This window comes from Aedes albopictus, chromosome 2 (genome assembly GCF_035046485.1).
Source record: "Aedes albopictus strain Foshan chromosome 2, AalbF5, whole genome shotgun sequence".
In the NCBI taxonomy this organism is placed as follows: domain Eukaryota; kingdom Metazoa; phylum Arthropoda; class Insecta; order Diptera; family Culicidae; genus Aedes; species Aedes albopictus.
Window position 1 is genome coordinate 273,673,656 of NC_085137.1, and position 17,173 is coordinate 273,690,828.

At 38.1% G+C, this 17,173-nt stretch overlaps 1 protein-coding gene across 1 annotated transcript in view; it reads right to left on the reverse strand.

Moving 5' to 3' along the window:
- Positions 1 to 10,327: 10,327 nt before the first annotated feature.
- The window catches only part of LOC134288092 (uncharacterized), a 66,231-nt gene continuing 59,385 nt past the window's right edge, over positions 10,328 to 17,173 (reverse strand). Inside the window, exon 3 of the mRNA XM_062851813.1 lies at positions 10,328 to 16,890. Coding sequence (XP_062707797.1) covers positions 15,510 to 16,890 — 1,381 coding nt within the window. The 3' untranslated portion in view covers positions 10,328 to 15,509. The remainder of the gene's footprint in view (positions 16,891 to 17,173) is intronic.

A 17,173-nucleotide genomic window follows, 5' to 3' on the forward strand; every position in this document is an offset into this window, starting at 1 on the left:
CACGTCCCGTCTTCCATCTGCACTCCGCCGTAGATGTACGCAACACCTTCCGTTCGAAAACTCCAAGGGCGCGTTGGTCCTCTGCACGTAGGGTCCATGTTTCGTGCCCATTAGGCCGTCCCTTATTTTGCAAAAATTGGAAATGTTATAAGTTCGTTAGTGGAAAAAGATCGTTTTAGCTAAAAAATTATCGTATCAAAATTTGAAGTCCGTATCTCAAGGCTAAGTGGTCCCTCAAGGGGCCTAAAGTTGTCAAAAATTGTATGGGACCAAAAAAACATAAATTTTTTTCAACAAAAAAATACGCTAGTCTACTAAAACCGGTGATTTTAGGACCCTAAAGGGTCAAAAATGTGCTTAGAATTGCGATATCTCTACTCGTTTTTGAGTTATTGAACAAAATAGGGTAGGTTTCCTTCGGAATCTAAAAAAATGGTCAAAAATGCTGATTTTTCGGTCGTTTTTTGTCAATATCTTCGAAACGTGTAGAGATATCGCAAATCTAAGCACATTTTTGGCCCTTTAGGGTCCTAAAATCACCGGTTTTAGTGGAATAGCGTATTTGTTTTGTCGAAAAAAATTTGATGTTTTTTTGGTCCCATACAATTTTTGACAACTTTAGGCCCCTTGAGGGACCACTTAGCCTTGAGATACGGACTTCAAATTTTGACACGGTCATTTTTTAGCTAAAACGATCATTTTCCACTAATGAACTTATAACATTTCTAATTTTTGCAAAATAAGGGACGGCCTAGTGCCCATAGAGGACGACCGGTCTAATCAACGTTTTGTAGATGGTTAACTTCGTGTTACGGCGAACTTAATTCGATCGTAGAGTTCTGCGGAGTCCAAAGTAGGCACGATTTCCTGCCACAATGCGCCTCTGAATTTCTCTGCTGGTGTCGTTGTCGTCGGTCACCAGTGAGCCCAAGTACACGAATTCTTCAACCGCCTCGATTTCATCACCGTCGATATGAATTCGGGGTGGCGGGCGCGGTGATTCCTCCCTGGAGCCCTTTGCCATCATGTACTTTGTCTTCGACACATTAATGACTAATCCGATTCGCCTGTTTTCACTCTTTAGTCGGATGTACGTTGGGTGAGGAATTTAGAGTATTTAAACACTATTGATGTACCCTGCGGTAATTGAATTTGTATTATATTTGTCATTTGTATGTCTATTGTCTGTGACGCTTTGGTTCAAGCTTTGGTCGTCTATTTGTCTATGGAAATGTCATTATTGTGAAGCTCAAAATAAACAATAATAGTAGAAGTGTAACCACATCGGAAAGCGGAGTGACTAATAAATCGCTGTTCGTAACTTGAGTGAGGTATGTGGAATTTCTGCAGCATCCGAAACTGCACGTAATCTGGAGCGACTCGTCAAGTGTCTTAGTTGGCATATTTTCCAGCAAATCAGCGTTGATAGCATACAAATATAATCATGCGATCAGTCAGTGTGGACGCGCTACTGTGTATGCTAGGTCACTCCTAAGTGTTCATAGCAACTATTGCAACGTTTTTGGCATTCAAGCGCTCATTTCGATCGTATTTCATCAATAAATGACACAAATCTTGTGTTTGGTCATAATAGTTATTTTTAAGTACGAACATAGTATCTAAGTTGGTATATGCCCCAGCAGGTCAGCGTTGATGGCATATATACGCTGTATGGGTCGAAACCCAAAAATCATTGCCATGTAATGTATAAAGTGTTAGCGCGCTACTGTGTACGCTGGGTAACCGTGAATAGGATAAAAGCGTTTTTTTTTCGATCATAGATGATCAAGAAATGACACAAAGTTTCTATTTAGATTTTGTAGGCCCACATTGGTTTTTTTCCAGGTACGAGCAGAGTTTCAGTATGCGTTAATGAAATAAAAGCGCTTATTTTGATTGTAGGTCATCGAGAAATGACACAAAGCATACTTTCCAGGTACGAACATATTGTCTGAGTTGGTATATGCCCAAGAAAGTCAGCGTTGATAGCATATATTAGCAATCCCTTGCAATCAGTCATTGTTACCGCGCTACTGTGTAAGCCAGGTCACCCCTAAAGTGTCCAAAGCTCCTATTGCAGCGTTTTAATATGCGTTGATGGCATAAAAGTGCTCATTTTGATCATAGTTCATCAAGAAATGACACAAATCTTGCGTTAATGCTATGGGGCACGTTCGGTGTAGTACTAGATTTGTAGTAATGAGCTGAATTTTTGTATGGTGAGAAGGTCAGTTCTCCGTTTCTGCAATGAAATGGTGCAAAAAGTGTGGGTATAATGATTCCTTGCCTAATTTGATGCTGTTTGAGCAAAACTTTGGATAACTTTGTTGTTTATGTTGCAAGAAATGGAGAAAACAACAACACTGTTGCCCAAAGTTTTGCTCAAACAGCATCAAATTAGGCAAGGAATCATAATACCCACGCTTTTTGCACCATTTCATTGCAGAAACGGAGAATTGACCTTCTCACCATACTAAAATTCAGCTCATTACTACAAATCTAGTACTTCACCTATCTGTCCTATAAAAGCGCTCATTTCGATCAAAGTGCACCCAAAAAGGACACAAATCTTGTGTTTGTTTTTTTCGGGCCATTTTAGTTACTTCAAGATGACTTAGTTGGCGCAAGCAAGTCAGCGTTAAGATGTTCAGAGCACATATTGCAGCGTTTCAATATGTGTTATGGCCGATTTTTTTCTCCTCGGTTTAACTGGTAAGCCAGGCTTACCCATATAGTTGAAGTCTATCGAGAAATGACACAAATCTCATGTTTGGGCTTTATCCGGGCCATAATACGAACATATTGTCAGGCCAGGCCAGGTACGAACATATTGTCTGAGTTGGTATATGCCCAAGCAAGTCAGCGTTGATAGCATATATTAGCAATCCCATGCAATCAGTCAATGTTACCGCACTACTGTGTATGCTAGGTCACCCCTAAAGTGTCCAAAACCCCTATTGCAGTGTTTAAATATGCGTTGATGGCATAAAAGCGCTCATTTTGATCATAGATCATCAAAAAATGACACAAATCTTGCGTTAATGGCATAAAAGCGCTAATTTCGATCAAAGTGCAATTTCTATGTGTGCAAAAAGGACACAAATCTTGTGTTTGCTCTTTCTCGGGCCATTTTAGTTACTTCAAGGCAAGGATGGCATGTCTTGCATAAACTGTGTCCAATAACGCTCATCTTTCACTGAACTTTTCAGTTTTATTTACCTTACTTTTGAGAAATAGAAAAAAACGCACAATGTACATAATGTACATAATTTCTCTCACGCAGAGTTTTTGTGCGGATGATTAGACTGCTGCGTGAGAACAATGAGAACCCACAAGTCATAATCCCAGTGCGCAATTTCTGCGCGCACGCAGAAAAAACCAGAACTCAATGCACACGCAGTGTGTTCAAAGGGGTCAATGTTGTTTGAGCATTTGGTGAACCGAAAACATGCCAGTGAGCCCAAAACCCGCTAAGGGGTATCAAATCCTGTGATATCAGAGACATGCAGACGTCTTAAGCTGGTCAAGGACTTACAGTTGATGGATATTGTGATTCCAAATTCCACCAACATTCAGTGCTAGTGAGCTAACAAATTTTGTTTTTCATATATATAAGGTAAATTTGCAAAAAATTGCAACTAGCGCCGCCTAGCTGCAAAAACTCGAACCAAACGATAATTATTCTGAAAGCCCTTGATCTACCAAACAATTTTGCCAAAGACACCATCTTTCTAAAGAATCAGAATGCTGAGATATGTGAAATGTAAAATTTCTACGCTATCCAGCGCCGCCTAGCGGTAAAATCACGAATCATATTCTGAAAGCCCTTGACTAGCTGAACAACTTTGCCAAAGAAACCAACTCTCTAAGTAGTTAGGATCCTTAGATATATGGGATAGAAATTTTGTCAGTGTTGCATCTGCTTGTCTAGGATATCACATAAATCACAAACAAGTAGATGTGACACTAACGAAATTTCAATCTCATATATCTCATGATCCTGATTACTTAGAGAGATGGTGTCTTCGGCAAAGTTGTTTGGCTGGTCAAGGACTAACCGATAATAAGACTTAATGTTCAAAATTCCACCGCTAGGCGGCGCTAGAAAGCAAATAAATTTTAAATTTCGCATATCTCAGCATCCTCGTTTTGTAGAAAGATGGTGTCTTCGGCAATATTGTTTGGTAGATCAAGGGCTTTCAGAATAATTACCGTTTGGTTCAAGTTTCTGCAGCTAGGCGGCGCTAGTTGCAATTTCTTACAAATTTTTGTGATATTAATGCAAAATAAAATTTGTTAGCTCACTAGCACCGCCTAGCGGTTGAATTTTGAATCTTAAGTCTTATTATCGGTTAGTCCTTGACCAGCCAAACAACTTTGCCGAAGAAACCAACTCTCTAAGTAATCAGGATCATGAGATATATGAGATTGAAATTTTGTTAGTGTCACATCTATTTGTCTGTGATTTATGTTTATGTTTATATTTATATTTATGTTTATGTTTATGGCCCATCAACTGTAAGCCCTTGGATTTTCAAAATACTTTGCCGAAAAAAACATCTGAGTACTTTCATATTCCTGTGGTACACACAGTATTGCACTGGAAGCACGACTAAGAGCGCTAATTTCGATCAAAGTGCAATTTCGATGTGTGCAAAAAGGACACAAATCTTGTGTTTGTTCTTTCTCGGGCCATTTTAGTTACTTCAAGGCATGGATGGCATGTCATGCATAAACTGTGTCCATTTACGCTCATCTTTCACTGAACTTCTCAGTTTTATTTACCTTACTTTTGAGAAAGAAAAAAAACGCACAATGTACATAATGTACATAATTTCTCTCACGCAGAGTTTTTGTGCGGATGATTAGAGTGCTGCGAGAGAACAATGAGAACCCACAAGTCATAATCCCAGTGCGCAATTTCTGCGCGCACGCAGAAAAAACCAGAACTCAATGCACACGCAGTGTGTTCAAAGGGGTCAATGTTGTTTGAGCATTTGGTGAACCGAAAACATGCCAGTGAGCCCGAAACCCGCTAAGGGGTATCAAATCCTGTGATATCAGAGACATGCAGACGTCTTAAGCTGGTCAAGGACTTACAGTTGATGGATATTTTGGTTCCAAATTCCACCAACATTCAGTGCTAGTGAGCTAACATTTTTTTTTTCATGTATATAAGGAAAATTTGCAAAAAAATGCAACTAGCGCCGCCTAGCTGCAAAAACTCGAACCAAACGATAATTATTCTGAAAGTCCTTGATCTACCAAACAATTTTGCCAAAGACACCATCTTTCTAAAGAATCAGAATGCTGAGATATGTGAAATGTAAAATTTCTACGCTATCTAGCGCCGCCTAGCGGTAAAATCACGAATCATATTCTGAAAGCCCTTGACTAGCTGAACAACTTTGCCAAAGAAACCAACTCTCTAAGTAATCAAAATCCTGAGATATATGGGATAGAAATTTTGTCAGTGTTGCATCTGCTTGTCTAGGATATCACATAAATCACAAACAAGGGGATGGCCAAAATGTTTGGGATAGGCAACTTTTTTTTCTCTCACAAAAAAGTTCAACAAGCTATAACTTATCATAGAGCGCTTCAAAAATTCTCAAATTTTGACTGTTTGTCAACCTATTATGTGTGCATCATTGGTACAAATTTGGGCTCGATTGATTAATATTTCGCAAAGTTAGAACCGTTCGCGTAAAACACTATTTTTCAGACAACTCATTTTTGAGGTGTCATATCTCAGAAACCAGTGAACCGAATTGAATGAAATTTTGAACGTACACTAACAATATGTAAATGCTTCACAAACTATTAAAACATAAATACTTTTTAAACGATGTAAAAAGTTATCATGGATTGACACTTTTTGGATTTTTCTCGAAAAAAATGTATTTTTTTACATCAATGTCAATAAACTTTAGTGTTGATATCCAAAGATATTCCACTTCTGTTCTCAAGTTATCTCTAATCAGATATATTAGAGGCTATTGAGATTGAAGGAAGAACTCATTTAGTATTTTTTGTGTGGTATTGTAAATTTGACTTATTTTCCTCTATATGGGTAACCATTTTAATGCGGTATAACTTAATTCGCCGTGAGAAAATATTACATTTTATAACGTCGTATTAAGTATCAATATATTGTTGATAAACGTAAAAAAAAATCATTCAATTCGGTTCACTGGTTTCCGAGATAAGACAGTTCAAAAATTTGTTGTCTAAATAATGGTGTTTTACCCGAACGGTTCTAACTTCGCGAAAAATTATTCAATCGAGCCCAAATTTGTACCAATGATGCACATATAATAGGTTGACAAACAGTCAAAATTTGAGATTTTTTGATGCACTCTATGAAAAGTTACAGCATGTTGAATTTTTTTGTGGGAGAAAAAAAGTTGCCTATCCCAAACATTTTGGCCATCCCCTGTAGATGTGACACTAACGAAATTTCAATCTCATATATCTCATGATCCTGATTACTTAGAGAGATGGTGTCTTCGGCAAAGTTGTTTGGCTGGTCAAGAACTAACCGATAATAAGACTTAATGTTCAAAATTCCACCGCAAGGCGACGCTAGAGAGCAAACAAATTTTAAATTTCGCATATCTCAGCATCCTCGTTTTGTAGAAAGATGGTGTCTTCGGCAATATTGTTTGGTAGATCCAGGGCTTTCAGAATAATTACCGTTTGGTTCAAGTTTCTGCAGCTAGGCGGCGCTAGTTGCAATTTCTTACAAATTTTCCTGATATTTATGAAAAACAAAATTTGTTAGCTCACTAGCACCGCCTAGCGGTTGAGTTTTGAATCTTTTGAGTCTTATTATCGGTTAGTCCTTGACCAGCCAAACAACTTTGCCGAAGAAACCAACTCTCTAAGTAATCAGGATCATGCCACAAAAGTTCAGCTTATTGGACGCAGTGGCTTTAATTCCATAACAGGGGAGGAATAAAAATCAGGATCATGAGATATATGAGATTGAAATTTTGTTAGTGTTACATCTATTTGTCGGTTATTCATGTTTATGTTTATATTTATATTTATGTTTATATTTATGGCCCATCAACTGTAAGCCCTTGGTTTCCAAGTACGAACATAGTATCTAAGTTGGTATATGCCCCAGCAGGTCAGCGTTGATGGCATATATACGCTGTAAGGGTCGAAACCCAAAAATCATTGCCTTGTAATGTATAAAGTGTTAGCGCGCTACTGTGTACGCTGGGTAATTGTGAATAGGATAAAAGCGTTTTTTTCGATCATAGATGATCAAGAAATGACACAAAGTTTCTATTTAGATTTTGTAGGCCCACATTGGTTTTTTCCAGGTACGAGCAGAGTTTCAGTATGCGTTAATGAAATAAAAGCGCTTATTTTGATTGTAGGTCATCGAGAAATTGCAATTAAATGCGCGAGCAACTGCGCGAGCAGTGTAAGACAGAGTGCCTACCACCGGGGGTAAACGAGCGTGCCGCTGCATCGCGCGAGCAAAAAATTTATTTGCAGCGCAATATCGAGTTCTGAAATTCTGTGCCGCTACATCGCGCGAGCAAACCGTTAACCAACATGCGCTAGAAGTTTTAAAATAACTTATGAAGTGTGAGCCAAGCTTTGAACGGTATTTCCTGTATATGACAATTTAACTGAAATTTTACTCCAATTCAAAATTCTAAAAAAAATGTTCGGGGAGCAAAAAAGTAATATCGTCAAACTTTCCAGGATGCTCCTACAGACATATGGGAACGTGACTGCATCTTTGGTTTTGGGCCCTAGGCCGGCAATGTTGCCAAAATCACGATATTTTCTGTATATAACAATTTAACTGAAATTTTACTCCAATTCACAATTCGAAAAAAAAATGATCGGGGAGCAAAAAAGTAATATCGTCAAGCTTCCCAGGATGCTCCTACAGACATATGGGAACGTGACTGCATCTTTGGTTTTGGGCCCTAGGCCGGCAATGTTGCCAAAATCACGATATTTTCTGTATATAACAATTTAACTGAAATTTTACTCCAATTCACAATTCGAAAAAAAAATGTTCGGGGAGCAAAAAAGTAATATCGTCAAACTTTCCAGGATGCTCCTACAGACATATGGGAACGTGACTGCATCTTTGGTTTTGGCCCCTAGGCCGGCAATGTTGCCAGAATCACGATTTTCGCTGTATATGACAATTTAACTGAAATTTTACTCCAATTCACTATTTGGAAAAAAATGTTCGGAGAGCAAAAAAATAATATCGTCAAACTTTCCAGGATGCTCCTACAGACATATGGGAACGTGACTGCATCTTTGGTTTTGGCCCCTAGGCCGGCAATGTTGCCAGAATCACGATTTTCGCTGCATATGGAAATTTAATTGAAATTTTACTCCAAGTCACAATTCGAAAAAAAATTTTCGGGGAGCAAAAAAGTAATATCGTCAAACTTTCTAGGATGCTCCTACAGACATATGGGAACGTGACTGCATCTTTGGTTTTGGGCCCTAGGCCGGCAATGTTGCCAAAATCACGATATTCTTCGTATACGGAAATTTCACCGAAATTTTACTCCAAGTCAGAGTTCGAAAAAAAAATGTTCGGGTAGCAAAAAAGTAATATCGTCAAACTTTCTAGGATGCTCCTACAGACATATGGGAACGTGACTGCATCTTTGGTTTTGGGCCCTAGGCCGGCAATGTTGCCAAAATCACGATATTCGCTGCATATGGAAATTTAATGGAAATTTTACTCCAGGTCACAACTCTAGAAAAAATGTTCGGGGAGCAAAAAAGTAATATCGTCAAACTTTCCAGGATGCTCCTACAGACATATGGGAACGTGACTGCATCTTTGGTTTTTGGCCCTAGGCTGGAAATGTTGCTCAACATGTTTTTCATATATTTAAGGCATAAATCCTACGAATAGGGGCAAAACATTATGAAATTGACGCGAAAATATTTTTGGCCACCTGTTTGTATGGAGCCGCCCCATAGTGGTCAGGATTGGCGCGCATCCTGAAAGGTTAAAAAGGAGCTATTTCATAAATGAGCAAGCTAAAATCAGAATAAGGTTCAAAAGCTCTTTCAACTTTTCTATTTCATATGTAAATAATAAAATAAAGTTCACTATATCACAGAAAAACTCGCATTAAACGCCTGAAAGTAGACAAATTTCTAATAAAAGAAAAAATATCCATAGACTACCTACCACCGGGGGTAAGCAAGCGTGCCGCTGCATCGCGCGAGCAATTTTTTTTATTTGCAGCGCAAACCCGTGTTCTGAAATTGTGTGCCGCTACATCGCGTGAGCAACCCATTAACCAACATGCGCTAAAAGTTTTTGAGTAACTTATGAACTGTGAACGATATGCATTCTTTGGAAACGAAATTAAACTGAATTTTTGTTCCCCGAACATTTTTTTTTCGAGTTGTGACTTGGAGTAAAATTTCAGTGAAATTTCCATATGTGTCGAATATCGTGATTCTGGCAACATTGCCGGCCTTGGGCCCAAAACCAAAGATGCAGTCACGTTCCCATATGTCTGTAGGAGCATCCTAGAATGTTTGACGATATTACTTTTTTGCTCCCCGAACATTTTTTTTTTCAAATTGTGACTTGGATTAAAATTTCTGTGAAATTTCCATATACGAAGAATATCGTGATTTTGGCAACATTGCCGGCCTAGGGCCCAAAACCAAAGATGTAGTCACGTTCCCATATGTCTGTAGGAGCATCCTAGAAAGTTTGACGATATTCCTTTTTTGCTCCCCGAACATTTTTTTTTCATATTGTGACTTGGAGTAAAATTTCTGTGAAATTCCCATATACGAAGAATATCGTGATTTTGGCAACATTGCCGGCCTAGGGCCCAAAACCAAAGATGCAGTCACGTTCCCATATGTCTGTAGGAGCATCCTGGAAAGTTTGACGATATTACTTTTTTGCTCCCCGAACATTTTTTTTTCGAACTCTGACTTGGAGTAAAATTTCTGTGAAATTTACCTATACGAAGAATATCGTGATTTTGGCAACATTGCCGACCTAGGGCCCAAAACCAAAGATGCAGTCACGTTCCCATATGTCTGTAGGAGCATCCTGGAAAGTTTGACGATATTACTTTTTTGCTCCCCGAACATTTTTTTTCGAATTGTGACTTGGAGTAAAATTTCAATTAAATTTCCATATGCAGCGAATATCGTGATTCTGGCAACATTGCCGGTCTAGGGCCCAAAACCAAAGATGCAGTCACGTTCCCATATGTCTGTAGGAGCATCCTGGAAAGTTTCACGATATTACTTTTTTGCTCCCCGAACAATTTTTTCCGAATTGTGAATTGGAGTAAAATTTCAATTAAATTTCCATATGCGGCGAATATCGTGATTCTGGCAAAATTGCCGGCCTAGGGGCCAAAACCAAAGATGCAGTGACGTTCCCATATGTATGTAGGAGCATCCTGGAAAGTTTGACGATATTACTTTTTTGCTCCCCGAACATTTTTTTTCGAGTTGTGACTTGGAGTAAAATTTCAATTAAATTTCAATATGCAGCGAATATCGTGATTTTGGCAACATTGCCGGCCTAGGGCCCAAAACCAAAGATGCAGTCACGTTCCCATATGTCTGTAGGAGCATCCTAGAAAGTTTGACGATATTCCTTTTTTGCTCCCCGAACATTTTTTTTCGAACTCTGACTTGGAGTAAAATTTCTGTGAAATTTCCGTATACGAAGAATATCGTGATTTTGGCAACATTGCCGGCCAAGGGCCCAAACCCAAAGATGCAGTCACGTTCCCTGTAGGAGCATCCTAGAAAGTTTGACGATATTACTTTTTTGCTCCCCGAACATTTTTTTTTCAAATTGTGACTTGGAGTAAAATTTCTGTGAAATTTCCATATACGAAGAATATCGTGGTTTTGGCAACATGGCCGGCCTAGGGCCCAAAACCAAAGATGCAGTCACGTTCTCATATGTCTGTAGGAGAATCCTAGAAAGTTTGACGATATTACTTTTTTGCTCCCCGAACATTTTTTTTTCGAACTCTGACTTGGAGTAAAATTTCTGTGAAATTTCCATATACGAAGAATATCGTGATTTTGGCAAAATTGCCGGCCTAGGGCCCAAAACCAAAGATGCAGTCACGTTCCCATATGTCTGTAGGAGCATCCTAGAAAGTTTGACGATATTACTTTTTTGCTCCCCGAACATTTTTTTTTCGAACTCTGACTTGGAGTAAAATTTCGGTGAAATTTCAGTATACGAAGAATATCGTGATTTTGGCAACATTGCCGGCCTAGGGCCCAAAACCAAAGATGCAATCACGTTTCCATATGTCTGTAGGAGCATCCTAGAAAGTTTGACGTTATTACTTCTTTGCTCCCCGAACATTTTTTTTCGAACCCTGACTTGGAGTAAAATTTCGGTGAAATTTCCGTATACGAAGAAAATCGTGATTTTGGCAACATTGCCGGCCTAGGGCCCAAAACCAAAGATGCAGTCACGTTCCCATATGTCTGTAGGAGCATCCTAGAAAGTTTGACGATATTACTTTTTTGCTCTCCGAAATTTTTTTTTCGAACTCTGACTTGGAGTAAAATTTCGGTGAAATTTCCGTATACGAAGAATATCGTGATTTTTGCAACATTGCCGGCCTAGGGCCCAAAACCAAAGATGCAGTCACGTTCCCATATGTCTGTAGGAGCATCCTGGAAAGTTTGACGATATTACTTTTTTGCTCCCCGAACATTTATATTCGAATTGTGAATTGGAGTAAAATTTCAGTTAAATTGTCATACACAGCTAATATCGTGATTCTGGCAACATTGCCGGCCTAGGGGCCAAAACCAAAGATGCAGTCACGTTCCCATATGTCTGTAGGAGCATCCTGGAAAGTTTGACGATATTACTTTTTTGCTCCCCGAACATTTTTATTCGAATTGTGAATTGGAGCAAAATTTCAGTTAAATTGTCATACACAGCAAATATCGTGATTCTGGCAACATTGCCGACCTAGGGGCCAAAACCAAAGATGCATCACGTTCCCATATGTCTGTAGGAGCATCCTGGAAAGTTTGACGATATTACTTTTTTGCTCCCCGAACATTTTTTTTCCGAATTGTGAATGGGAGTAAAATTTCAGTTAAATTGTCATATACAGCGAAAATCGTGATTCTGGCAACATTGCCGGCCTAGGGGCCAAAACCAAAGATGCAGTCACGTTCCCATATGTCTGTAGGAGCATCCTGGAAAGTTTGACGATATTACTTTTTTGCACCCCGAACATTTTTTTTTTCGAATTGTGAATTGGAGTATAATTTCAGTTAAATTGTTATATACAGAAAATATCGTGATTTTTGCAACATTGCCGGCCTAGGGCCCAAAATCAAAGATGCAGTCACGTTCCCATATGTCTGTAGGAGCATCCTAGAAAGTTTGACGATATTACTTTTTTGCTCCCCGAACATTTTTTTTTTCAAATTGTGACTTGGAGTAAAATTTCTGTGAAATTTCCATATACGAAGAATATCGTGATTTTGGCAACCTTGCCGGCCTAGGACCCAAAACCAAAGATGCAGTCACGTTCCCATATGGGTAATTCTCGCTGAGACCGTCCCACTATTTACACCTTGTCTTCAAAAATGTTTAAGGTTCCGATTTTCTGAAAGCCCTCGCCTAAAAAGTAAGAAAAATGCATTTGGTTACTCAAATTGATGGACCCCCCGTTAGTTAGTGCCACAACAATTTTTGCAGACCCCTCGATTTTGGTCAAATGGAGGCTCACTAAAACCGTTATAACTCGAAAGTTTCACTGAAAACCACCTCAAAACGAAATATTGTTGAAAAGAGCAGAGATAGAGCTACTATCTACAATAATAAAAAGTTGGGTCGGCCATATTGATTTTGGCCGCCATCTTGGATTTTTATACAAAAACATTTTTTTCACCATGAGGGCAACCGCCGATTTAAGAAATTTTTGCATCAATTGAAAGCTGGGACATTTATACATAACATATCAAAAAATTAGAGATGTCTTTTTCTTCTTTCAAAAGTTATCTGCCGTTTCGTAAATCATGCCACTTTTGCGCACTGGGCCCGGTGCCGACCGTTTACATAATTGCAGCGTTTTTTCGCAGTGTTAACAAACAAGAATTAAAATTCTGAACCCACTAATGGAAAGTTGAAGGTTTAAGCTTTTCTAAACACTAAAAAAAGTTATAAAAACAATGCCCGCATCATTGAGAAACAGTCAAAACGGAAACGAACCTCCGATTTGGCCAAATTTTGCGGCACGCGCCTTTGTGTATACATGCAGGCGTAAACTCGGATGCTGTTGCATGTCTTTGCCGGTGCGCATGCAAATGTATGGAGAAAACGTGGCTCAATTTACAAAACTGTAGATAACTTTTAAAAGAAGAAAAAGACATCTTTAATTTTTTGATATGCTATGTATAAATGTCCCAGCTTTCAATTGATGCAAAAATTTCTTAAATCGGCGGTTGCCCTCATGGTGAAAAAAATGTTTTTGTATAAAAATCCAAGATGGTGGCCAAAATCAATATGGCCGACCCAACTTTTTATTATTGTAAATAGTAGCTCTATCTCTCCTCTTTTCAACAACATTTCGTTTTGAGGTGGTTTTCGGTGAAACTTTCGAGTTATAACGGTTTTAGTGAGCCACCATTTGACCAAAATCGAGGGGTCTGCAAAAATTGTTGTGGCTCTAACTAACGGGGGGTCCATCAATTTGAGTAACCAAATGCATTTTTCTTACTTTTTAGGCGAGGGCTTTCAGAAAATCGGCACCTTAAACATTTTTGAAGACAAGGTGTAAATAGTGGGCCGGTCTCAGCGAGAATTACCCATATGTCTGTAGGAGCATCCTGGGAAGTTTGACGATATTACTTTTTTGCTCCCCGAACATTTTTTTTTTCGAACTCTGACTTGGAGTAAAATTTCTGTGAAATTTCCGTATACGAAGAATATCGTGATTTTGGCAACATTGCCGGCCTAGGGCCCAAAACCAAAGATGCAGTCACGTTCCCATATGTCTGTAGGAGCATCCTAGAAAGTTTGACGATATTACTTTTTTTCTCCCCGAACATTTTTTTTCGAACTCTGACTTGGAGTAAAATTTCTGTGAAATTTCCCTATACGAAGAATATCGTGATTTTGGCAACATTGCCGGCCTAGGGCCCAAAACCAAAGATGCAGTCACGTTCCCATATGTCTGTAGGAGCATCCTAGAAAATTTGACGATATTCCTTTTTTGCTCCCCGAACATTTTTTTTTTCAAATTGTGACTTGGAGTAAAATTTCTGTGAAATTTCCATATACGAAGAATATCGTGATTTTGGCAACATTGCCGGCCTAGGGCCCAAAACCAAAGATGCAGTCAAGTTCCCATATATCTGTAGGAGCATCCTGGGAAGTTTGACGATATTACTTTTTTGCTCCCCGAACATTTTTTTTTAGAATTGTGATTTGGAGTAAAATTTCAGTTAAATTGTCATATACAGGAAATCCGTTCAAAGCTTGGCTCACACTTCATAAGTTATTTTAAAACTTCTAGCGCATGTTGGTTAACGGTTTGTTCGCGCGATGTAGCGGCACAGAATTTCAGAACTCGATATTGCGCTGCAAATAAATTTTTTGCTCGCGCGATGCAGCGAGGTGGTAGGCACTCTGTCTTACACTGCTCGCGCAGTTGCTCGCGCATTTAATTTGGATCTCTTCACGGCGATTCGCTGGCTAAACTCAGTCATCCGATGTGAAACAAGCAACGACGACTGCCTAGTTTTCATTCTCGTCGTCGACTTTTTTGTTCAGACGGTGATGATTTTCAGCCCTGTCTAAAACAATCAAACCCAATATGCATCATAAAATCAAAAATAATTTGTCGGATGATTTTTTTTTACTTTTTAGCGCTGTTTGCAGTTCAGAAGAAATTTTTCGGCCTATCTTGATGCATGGGAAATTCCTTGCCTGAATCGCCCAAGAAACCGTTTTTCTTCGATCACAGTACGCAGTTGCGAAGAAATGACAGTTCAAATGGCAGTCACCGTGGAAAGTTTCTGCCAGGAATCGGTCAAGAAGTTTCTTGAGCGATTCCTTTCAAACACCAAACTAGGCTTTTACCACAATTGTTAATGAAACAATCAAAGCATTATAATATAGGAAATCTTCTTCACCAAGTGGTCCACCACACTCTGCTGTCAGTCTCCTCAACTCCTTGCTTGCTGTGATCATCAGAAGAAAACTCGACTACCACATTGAATGTATGTATTTATGTATCAATCAACTATCACCCTTTTCATCGCATGTCAAAAAATCATGGTAACATAAAAAAAAACAACTGATGCTATCTATCTCATGGATTACCTTATTGTTATAATACGAATTGTCACTAAAAAGGGGAATCTTTCTAATAAAACAGCCAACAAAGTTTGTTGAGCCAACAAGCTATAATAACATTTTAGAATATAATAAATAATTTTAATAAATTAAACTTAAATACACAGCCAATTTAGAAAGCCTTTAAATCATTATTGTAATGATCTTTAAACTTGATGGATCCTCGTAAGCTTTTAGGTTTTTGTTTATCAGCAACTTTTTTCCTGCTTGTTGCATATGATTCTAGTGCCACCTGATATGATTCTAGTTTCCTATTAAATGTGTGACCGTAAGGGAAATTTTGTTTTAACTGTTTAGAAAGAGTGATTATTTCAGGCGAATTAAGTGCACTAATAGTTGTGTTATCTGAATTAATTTCATTTTGGTTATAATTTTCCCATGTTTGAGTACTGCTGCTATTCTTATTCTTAACCAAGTCTAGTTTCTTTGACACATTTACACGAAAACGTGATAATTTCTTATCCATTGATGTTTGGATACCTCTCTGTATCAATGTTGTAGTTGATGGCTTAATTGGATCACTGGCATTTCTGTATCGTGCAAGTTTGCGTTCTTTTTGTTTTAGACGCTTGGTATTGAATATTGATAAAGCAGATTTTTCTGTTTTCTTGGAATTACTGGCATTTTTTGAAGTCGATGAATTCATTGTTTTGTGGACAACAAAACCGATATCTTCCTCTTTCAAATTTGAATAAGCTGTTACTTTGTCCAAGTGTTTTGTATTGTTTTGTTTTGGCATTATTTTGTTTAGCTCGGTTATGGTTCTATCAAAATGCGGGATTTTATTCAAATTATGTTCATTGCGGACATTCAAACTATATAAATCTGAAGATGCGACTTTATTTATACTATCGGTAGAATTGTGTGTCTTTGGTATAGTGTTATGAGTTTCGAATAATGTATGTATAGTTGCTTCTACCTTTTGTTCTTCACGTTTCTCTAAATCACGAATGACAGCATTTTCAAAATGCGAATAACCTGATATACCTAAATCGGACATTAGAGCGTCGTATTTGTTGAGCATTGCCTTATTTGAAGCAAGAAATTTCTGCAGTGTTTTTGGTTTGTTAAAAAAGTATGGTATGTACATTGGATTATTTTGTCTAGTAAATGGAGTTTCAACAATATGTTTTCCAGTATTATACAATGATTCTGAATAAGGCTTGTATTTGAGCAGCGGAGCTTCATTAGTAAGCGTTTTCAACTTGTGTGATTTTGTGAAATGATGTGGTCCTGTACCTATCTGATTTGAAACATGAGAACGAAGTTGTACTAAAGCTGAATTCAGGTTTTTATATTTCAAAGTGCTCTGAGTCAATCCCGGTTTGATAATTTTTATTATTTTTCTGTTTTCTTCTAGGTTACTGGTAACAGTTTGTATCTGATTGCTTGGTGCAGCATTTAATTTCTGTGAGAAAGCTGGAACAGAAGCTGTATCAGCGATTTGGGATTGGATGACATAACTATCTCGGTTCTTCGGGATTGTAGCAGATCTGTAATTTAAAAAAAAAGTTATATATATTAGGCCTGTCCAGTTTTCAAAAATGTTCTTTGATTCTCAAGTCCACCATTATATTTTGATTGGTAAATATCCAAAGTAAGATACTGGTCAAAATTTCATTAACAGTAAGATGCGCATCAAATCAATTATGTGTTTTTCGACTATTGTCGAACTTAAAAAAATCATAACTATACTAAAACTTGACGAAAAATAATTCTTCTACCACGAATAGGAAGATATTTTTGTGGATTCTATAACATTCCCTAGAAAACCAT